Here is a 9,436-nt window from a genome sequence, read left to right as displayed (position 1 = left end):
GCCCCTAGTTTTGCTGATATAGGCTTAGTTTGTCGGGGGACATCTTACTTCTTCCTTCTCTCTGTCTATACCTGTGTACTCTCATGTTCCGATTAACCCAGCTTCCCCAAATGTCTTTCTTTTTGGTGTCTATATACGCCGGGATCCGGAGTCATGGATTATCCTGCGCTCCTCTGTCCTGGATAGCGAGCCCTGGATCTTGAGTCGTGGCTGTGGTCCTGGATCATAGGTCCTGGATGGATATCCTCGTGGATTCATCTTCCTATTATACACACATGCATTTCCAAACATTTGGACTATCTATGTTGCAAATGTATTATCTTTTCAATTTACACACGGCATCTATTGCACGTCTGTCCGTCCTGGGAGAGGGATCCCTCCTCTGTTGCTCTCCCTGAGGTTTCTCCCATGTTCCCATTAAACCAGGGGTGCCCAACCTTTTTTGAACCAAGAGCTACTTTTAAAGTTGCCAGTCTGCCGAGATCTACCAGACCAAATAGAGAGGCGTAGCCATTACTGACAGCCTACTACCAGGTAAATACACACTTCTACTTGTATAAAACTGACCTTCGTACGATTAATACTTCATAAAATAATGCCTTTATCTTACCTCTTTCTAATCTACACACATACAAGTATTTAACTGAAGTTACACAACAGTGTTGTTGATACAGAGTTGGTGTTTATTCACACGTCACGTGGGTAATGTTTTCAAGAACATTGAACAGTGCTGCCACATGCCACAGGAAAAAAAGAAAATACTCTGAACCCTTCATTAGTCATTATATAAAAATAGTGTTGACAAGACAACTCAGATCTGAAGCTACAGGAATCTGCTGCAACAGTGCAATAAAAAAGACAACATTAATCAAACCATTTTTTTGTTGCATTTTAGTAGATTATAAAAATAAATGCCTTTAAAATAGGATGCAAGCAACATTAGTTTCTTAACCTGAATTGATAATAGACTATAATCAATTTAAGTTTGCATTCTTATACAATTGTGTACAATAATTATAATGAATAAGTTCAAACAAACTCAAACTTACAGCTGATTAATAACGGTATCTAACTTGAGTTTTTATTATATCAAAAACCTGTTGAAATGCTACTGTTATTTTTACTGTCCACCAAAAGCGCGTCGCAGCCTCCAGGAATGCTTCTTTCACAACTTCGCCGTCTTTGAAAGACTTCATGTGTTTCTCAAGAACGTGACTGACGCGATAAGATGCTATGGTAGCAGCCTTGCTCTTGTTGTTGGGCCTGGTGGAAATGGACTGCTGTGCATTTAGCTGTCCTTTCAGGCCCCTCCCCTTTTGGAGCGTAGGGCAGAATCAGGAGGGAATTCCGTCTCGTAGCGTTTGTGCACTGTTTTGAAATGCCGCTCCTAAATTACCCTTCTTCGATAAAGCCACGCTCGCATTGCAGATGAGACAGATGGACTTTGAATTGGAATAAATACAAAAATAATCATCCTCCCACTCGGAGTGAAAATTATATATGTTTTGCTTCTGCCATAATTGCGGTCTTGTTTGTGTGCGGACTGTCACTCCTGTTGATACGGACAACGTTAGCGAATTAGTGCACTGCCCACTAGCCACGCCCCGACACATGGGGTCACGCCGGCCAATCACAAAGCTTTGATGCGTTCAAGTGCATTATTCTGGCACAGGAAGATTATGTTACAGGACATTAACGATAAAACAGAATATTGTTGTTCTATTTTTAGACACATCTCGCGATCGACTGGGAATCTCCCCGCGATCGACCGGTCGATCGCGATCGACTGGTTGGGCACCCCTGCTTTAAACTGTGGGTTTTCTCCGGAAGTTTTTCCTTGTATGATGTGAGGGTCTAAGGACAGAGGGTCTAAGGACAGAGGGTCTGAGGACAGAGGGTCTGAGGACAGAGGGTCTAAGGACAGAGGGTCTGAGGACAGAGGGTCTGAGGACAGAGGGTCTGAGGACAGAGGGTCTAAGGACAGAGGGTCTGAGGACAGAGGGTCTGAGGACAGAGGGTCTAAGGACAGAGGGTCTGAGGACAGAGGGTCTGAGGACAGAGGGTCTGAGGACAGAGGGTCTGAGGACAGAGGGTCTGAGGACAGAGGGTCTGAGGACAGAGGGTCTAAGGACAGAGGGTCTGAGGACAGAGGGTCTAAGGACAGAGGGTGTCGTATTGTCATACTGATATTCTGTACAAACTGTAAGTCCACTGAGACAAATGTAACATTTGTGATATTGGGCTATAAATAAACATTGATTGATTGATTGAACAGAAAAACAAACAAAATAAGATGCCCGACGATTAAAAAAAAGATGTGAATAACAATCAAAACACCAAGAGAAGACACAAAAGTAAAAAAAAACACCCCAAAAGACCAGAAATAGACCGACTACAACTAATAAAAAGAGACGGCAAATAACTAAAACATCCAAAAAGAGACACATCTATGAGCAACCAAGAAATCCTCAAAAGACAAAAAACGATCAAAATAGATGCTACACGACACGAGACACAAAATGACCAGAAACAACTCCTGCAAAACTGAGAAGAGACGCAAAACCGCTAAAACAAGTAAAAAGAGACAATCAATTAATAACCAAAAGAAAAACTAAATGATCAAATAGATGACCAGAAACATCAAAGACATGCAAACTACTAATCTACCAAGAATATACACTTATCACTAAGAGTAGAGACTATAATACCATCGTCATCACAGGTGTTCAAAGGGTTTGAGATAATGGATCATGAAGAGATGCTCAAGGACAAATATACCTGTATGTTTTCAAACTCTGGACAGATGAGAGGCGGAGCCACAAAGTTGACTGATTTCTCTTTTTATTGATAATTACATAAATTATTCAGGTACAGTGCAGCAGGACAGCTGCTGATTGGTCCATCCAGTCGCAGAGGGGAAGGTCAGGGGATCGGCCGGTTGGTCAGCTGGGGAAAAAAAAAACAATGAGGACAGGTGAGACACAAAATACAAGGTATCTGGGCGTGGCGTAAACAGACAGTCTGGTAACTGGGCGGGGCTTAAACTGACAGTGAGGTAACTCGGCGGAGCTTAAACTGACAGTGAGGTAACTGGGCGGGGCTTAAATAGTTAACAAGTGACATGGGCGGGGCTTAAACTGACAGTAAGATACCTGGGCGGGGCTTAAATAGTTAACAAGTTACATGGGCGGGGCTTAAACTGACAGTAAGATACCTGGGCGGGGCTTAAATAGTTAACAAGTGACATGGGCGGGGCTTAAACTGACATTAAGATACCTGGGCGGGGCTTTAACAGGAAGTTAAGCCCTTCCAGTAGAAGTTCTTGCACCCGGCTTTGCGTTCCCGGGGGGGCAGGCTGTTGGGGGGGTCGATGGACCGCTCCAGGTTAGTCTTCCCTCCCGTTGCCATGGAAACGACCTCTGCGTCGCGCTGGGCGGTGTTGGGAGGAAGAGACATCTGAGCCAGCATGTCCTCGACCGCACGTTTACTCCAGTCCTGAAACCAGGTTTAGAGAGGGTTCAACATCAGGATCCGTGTATCTGTGATCCTCTCCAGAATGGAAGGAGTCATCACATACAGAGCATCAACTAGTTCCTGAACAGCGTCCTTCACATGCTGATATCCAAGAGAGGGAGTTACACAGTCACAAGATGGAGGAATAGAAAGCAGTATTCAATGTTTACTTCAGATTAGCTCCACGTCAGAAATGAGCATGCTTGATGTCTCTCTCCATAGAGGCTGAATCATCATGTTAATCACATAGCTATCATCTGCCTCAAACAGTCCTGATGCTCTTCTAGGTCATCACACATCCTGTCATGTTCACAGCTACAGTTGATACCTCTGTTAGCATGCTACTCTCAGGTTGGAAGAGGACATTAACACAGATCTGATATATGAAACACAACTACAGGGTTAAAACCCAGATCTCTGCCCTAACAGACGTGAGCTCAAGAAACAAAATAAATCCCTAAAACTCAAAACAAATCGCTTTGTTGTCATGAAATAAGACAACAAATACATAGGAGATATAAACTAAAAGACACAATAAATGCCTCAAGGGACGTAACAAACATAAAATCCCATAATTGCCCCAAAAAATCTCCAGTTTTCTACATTGTTTTCTCTTTTTCTAGCATCATCTTTTAATGAATGCTAAAACGTTGTTTCATCTAATCAACATAACAACAAGCACTCGTTTCATTTGGCGGATCTTGTGGTTAAAGTTGTTGATGCAATTTGATGGACTGTGTAGGTTTTGATCGTCAGCTGCTGTTTTGGAGGTTTGAAAATAAACCAAATGAACTTATTTTAGTTGAAAAACCTACATTGTAATGAAGACTGATTGATCAGCACCATGAATCTGTGTCACATGTCGCCTTCATGACCTGCTTTGATATCATGTGAAACGTGGAGCCTCAAAACGGACTGAACCATTGAGTATATAGACACCAGGATAACTCAGTGTGACGGTGGACTCACATTTGAGAAAACAGAGGAGGAGAAAATGTTCTGGGGTTTTCAGGAGATGATGTTTCACAACCTGTAATTACTTTGCTTTGTTGTTAGTCTTTACAAAAAACCCCGTTATGCTTCCCACTGTAGGACGCCAGATTACAGACATTTAAAACATCTAATTCTATGTTTTGTGCATCGGTTTTCAGCGTCACACGTTTCAGACGTCCTGCAGCGTGTCTCACAACAGGAGCTCCCATTTCATCATTCAGAGCTCATCCACGCTGAAACACAGGTGGGGTGAGGACCCTTTGTATATCAGTATGTAGTGTCTCTACTTTAAAGAGTCCTCTCCTGCTGATGTTCAGGTGTATATCAGTATGTAGTGTCTCTACTTTAAAGAGTCCTCTCCTGCTGATGTTCAGGTGTATATCAGTATGTAGAGTCTCTACTTTAAAGAGTCTTCTCCTGCTGATGTTCAGGTGTGTATCAGTATGTAGTGTCTCTACTTTAAAGAGTCCTCTCCTGCTGATGTTCAGGTGTATATCAGTATGTAGTGTCTCTACTTTAAAGAGTCCTCCTGCTGATGTTCAGGTGTATATCAGTATATAGTGTCTCTACTTTAAAGAGTCCTCTCATGCTGATGTTCAGGTGTATATCAGTATGTAGTGTCTCTACTTTAAAGAGTCCTCTCCTGCTGATGTTCAGGTGTATATCAGTATGTAGTGTCTCTACTTTAAAGAGTCCTCTCTTGCTGATGTTCAGGTGTATATCAGTTTTCAGTGTATCTACTTTAAAGAGTCCTCTCCTGCTGATATTCAGGTGTATATCAGTATGTAGTGTCTCTACTTTAAAGAGTCCGCTCCTGCTGATGTTCAGGTGTATATCAGTATGTAGTGTCTCTACTTTAAAGAGTCCTCTCCTGCTGATGTTCAGGTGTATATCAGTATATAGTGTCTCTACTTTAAAGAGTCCTCTCATGCTGATGTTCAGGTGTATATCAGTATGTAGTGTCTCTACTTTAAAGAGTCCTCTCCTGCTGATGTTCAGGTGTATATCAGTATGTAGTGTCTCTACTTTAAAGAGTCCTCTCCTGCTGATGTTCAGGTGTATATCAGTATGTAGTGTCTCTACTTTAAAGAGTCCTCTCCTGCTGATGTTCAGGTGTATATCAGTATGTAGTGTCTCTACTTTAAAGAGTCCTCTCCTGCTGATGTTCAGATGTATATCAGTATGTAGTGTATCTACTTTAAAGAGTCCTCTCCTGCTGATGTTCAGGTGTATATCAGTATGTAGTGTCTCTACTTTAAAGAGTCCTCTCCTGCTGATGTTCAGGTGTATATCAGTATGTAGTGTCTCTACTTTAAAGAGTCCTCTCCTGCTGATGTTCAGGTGTATATCAGTATGTAGTGTCTCTACTTTAAAGAGTCCTCTCCTGCTGATGTTCAGATGTATATCAGTATGTCGTGTCTCTACTTTAAAGAGTCCTCTCCTGCTGATGTTCAGGTGTATATCAGTATGTAGTGTCTCTACTTTAAAGAGTCCTCTCTTGCTGATGTTCAGGTGTATATCAGTTTTCAGTGTATCTACTTTAAAGAGTCCTCTCCTGCTGATGTTCAGGTGTATATCAGTATGTAGTGTCTCTACTTTAAAGAGTCCTCTCCTGCTGATGTCCAGGTGTATATCAGTATGTAGTGTCTCTACTTTAAAGAGTCCTCTCCTGCTGATGTTCAGGTGTATATCAGTATGTAGTGTCTCTACTTTAAAGAGTCCTCTCCTGCTGATGTTCAGGTGTATATCAGTATGTAGTGTCTCTACTTTAAAGAGTCCTCTCCTGCTGATGTTCAGGTGTATATCAGTATGTAGTGTATCTACTTTAAAGAGTCCTCTCCTGCTGATGTTCAGGTATATATCAGTATGTAGTGTCTCTACTTTAAAGAGTCCTCTCCTGCTGATGTTCAGGTGTATATCAGTATGTGGTGTCTCTACTTTAAAGAGTCCTCTCCTGCTGATGTTCAGGTGTATATCAGTATGTAGTGTCTCTACTTTAAAGAGTCCTCTCCTGCTGATGTTCAGGTGTATATCAGTATGTAGTGTCTCTACTTTAAAGAGTCCTCTCCTGCTGATGTTCAGGTGTATATCAGTATGTAGTGTCTCTACTTTAAAGAGTCCTCTCCTGCTGATGTTCAGGTGTTTATCAGTATGTAGTGTCTCTACTTTAAAGAGTCCTCTCCTGCTGATGTTCAGGTGTATATCAGTATGTAGTGTCTCTACTTTAAAGAGTCCTCTCCTGCTGATGTTCAGGTGTATATCAGTATGTAGTGTCTCTACTTTAAAGAGTCCTCTCCTGCTGATGTTCAGGTGTATATCAGTATGTAGTGTCTCTACTTTAAAGAGTCCTCTCCTGCTGATGTTCAGGTGTTTATCAGTATGTAGTGTCTCTACTTTAAAGAGTCCTCTCCTGCTGATGTTCAGGTGTATATCAGTATGTAGTGTCTCTACTTGCGGTTCTATCAGTATACCAATGTAATTTTAAGGATTAAAAACAGCTGTATTTCTGTGACTTAAGCTAAAGCAATTAGAATTTAAGTGAATTTGTATAAAATGGATGTAATTTATTATCTTAGCGGTACCGCAGCATCAGGTCTAAAACCACCAGACTCAGAGACAGCTTCAGGTCTAAAACCACCAGACTCAGAGACAGTTTCAGGACTAAAACCACCAGACTCAGGGACAGTTTCAGGACTAAAACCACCAGACTCAGAGACAGCTTCAGGTCTAAAACCACCAGACTCAGGGACAGCATCAGGACTAAAACCACCAGACTCAGGGACAGTTTCAGGTCTAAAACCACCAGACTCAGAGACAGCTTCAGGTCTAAAACCACCAGACTCAGGGACAGCATCAGGACTAAAACCACCAGACTCAGAGACAGCTTCAGGTCTAAAACCACCAGACTCAGGGACAGTTTCAGGTCTAAAACCACCTTACTCAGAGACAGCTTCAGGTCTAAAACCACCAGACTCAGGGACAGCATCAGGACTAAAACCACCAGACTCAGAGACAGCTTCAGGTCTAAAACCACCAGACTCAGAGACAGTTTCAGGTCTAAAACCACCTTACTCAGAGACAGCTTCAGGTCTAAAACCACCAGACTCAGGGACAGCATCAGGACTAAAACCACCAGACTCAGAGACAGCTTCAGGTCTAAAACCACCAGACTCAGGGACAGTTTCAGGACTAAAACCACCAGACTCAGAGACAGTTTCAGGTCTAAAACCACCAGACTCAGGGACAGCTTCAGGTCTAAAACCACCAGACTCAGAGACAGTTTCAGGACTAAAACCACCAGACTCAGAGACAGTTTCAGGTCTAAAACCACCAGACTCAGGGACAGTTTCAGGACTAAAACCACCAGACTCAGAGACAGCTTCAGGTCTAAAACCACCAGACTCAGAGACAGTTTCAGGACTAAAACCACCAGACTCAGAGACAGTTTCAGGACTAAAACCACCAGACTCAGAGACAGTTTCAGGACTAAAACCACCAGACTCAGAGACAGCTTCAGGTCTAAAACCACCAGACTCAGAGACAGTTTCAGGTCTAAAACCACCAGACTCAGGGACAGTTTCAGGACTAAAACCACCAGACTCAGAGACAGCTTCAGGTCTAAAACCACCAGACTCAGGGACAGCTTCAGGTCTAAAACCACCAGACTCAGAGACAGCTTCAGGTCTAAAACCACCAGACTCAGGGACAGTTTCAGGACTAAAACCACCAGACTCAGAGACAGCTTCAGGACTAAAAGCACCAGACTCAGGGACAGCTTCATCCCACAGGCCATAAGATGTTAAACACCTGAACTTTGGAAACAACATAACATCCATCTGTTTGCTACTCATATCAATATTCCAAAAACTGTATATAGACTATTCTGCACTATTTCTACTGTATTCTATTTGATTTGTTTGACCTGCACTGTTGTATCTGTGTTATTGTGCTGCTCTGTGGGAGGAGCCTGTGACCTCAGATTTGCATTGGCAATAAAAGCCTTGAATCTGATCTGATCTCACCTGTGACAGGAGTCCGGCGCTGCGAGCACGTTGAAGCAGACGATGGTGACGCAACTCCAGATCCAGGTCCAGGTCCTGGTTCTGATACTGGTCCTGGTCCTGGTCTCTGTCGGCCTGTGAGGAAACACCCGGGCCGAACAGAACCAACGCCACAACGACCAAGATGGCAGGAAAACGAACGCACTGCATACCTGCCGGGAGAAGAAAAGCACAGGTGAGGAACTCAGCCAATCAGAGCGAAGCTGAGGAGAGAGGAAGGCCCGTACTAAGAGAAGATAAGAAGACTTTATTGATCCCAATTGGGGAAATGTTTGCGTTGCAGTAGCTTAAAAAGACAATACAACATAAAAGACTAGAAATAAACAATCGAAAATGTAAACATCTCAATAGAAATAAAATAGCATAAGTAGAAAATATACGTGTTGAATTACAAATGTACAGTAACAAAATATAAAGTAGGATGTTATACATACTTTCTGCTGGTCTGGGTTCTTCTTCTTCTTCTTCTTCTTCTTCTTCTTCTTCTTCTTCTTCTTCTTCTTCTTCTTCTTCTTCTTCTGCTGCTGCTGCTGCTGGGAGTTCTGGATCTGGGATGGTTCTCTGGCCCTGGCGCTCTTGGTGCCGCTCTTTTAAAGTCCTCCTGCAGGTCACATGACGTCGGGTGTTTTGATTGACAGCCGGCGGGCGTGCACGGCGACGGAGGAATGTCGGAACAAACGTCCATTAGTCCTTATTGACTTTTAATGGAGTGTGAACAATAAAACAATAAAACTCTCAGCGGCAGGCGGTGAACACACACAACGGCAGAATGTCCGGCTGAAGAGCGGGGAATTAACGGAGCGTCGGGAGGATTAGCAGAATTCATTAGCACTCGCTGATATCTCCATTAAACAAAGAGGCAGCAGCAG

General features: G+C 43.0%; 1 protein-coding gene across 2 annotated transcripts; it reads right to left on the bottom strand.

Annotated features, from left to right (window-relative positions):
* Nucleotides 1-2,823: 2,823 nt before the first annotated feature.
* LOC117562421 (somatostatin-2-like) lies at nt 2,824-9,139 on the bottom strand. Of its 2 annotated transcripts, none has more exons than XM_034240251.1 (4): nt 9,002-9,139; nt 8,529-8,719; nt 3,267-3,495; nt 2,824-2,946 (listed from the first exon to the last, which is right to left on the bottom strand). In XM_034240251.1, the coding sequence occupies exons 2-3, from the start codon at nt 8,715-8,717 to the stop codon at nt 3,289-3,291; spliced, it is 396 nt and encodes a 131-aa protein (XP_034096142.1). In that variant the 5' UTR covers nt 8,718-8,719; nt 9,002-9,139; the 3' UTR covers nt 2,824-2,946; nt 3,267-3,288. The 2 variants fall into 2 exon arrangements, with proteins under 2 accessions (XP_034096142.1, XP_034096141.1); XM_034240250.1 differs by having other exon boundaries at nt 3,277-3,495.
* Between the last annotated feature and the right edge of the window lie 297 nt (nt 9,140-9,436).

This window comes from Gymnodraco acuticeps, unplaced genomic scaffold (assembly GCF_902827175.1).
Source record: "Gymnodraco acuticeps unplaced genomic scaffold, fGymAcu1.1, whole genome shotgun sequence".
Taxonomy (NCBI): domain Eukaryota; kingdom Metazoa; phylum Chordata; class Actinopteri; order Perciformes; family Bathydraconidae; genus Gymnodraco; species Gymnodraco acuticeps.
Note: the sequence above shows the minus strand (reverse complement) of the source record. Positions and strands in the feature narration are given on the sequence as shown.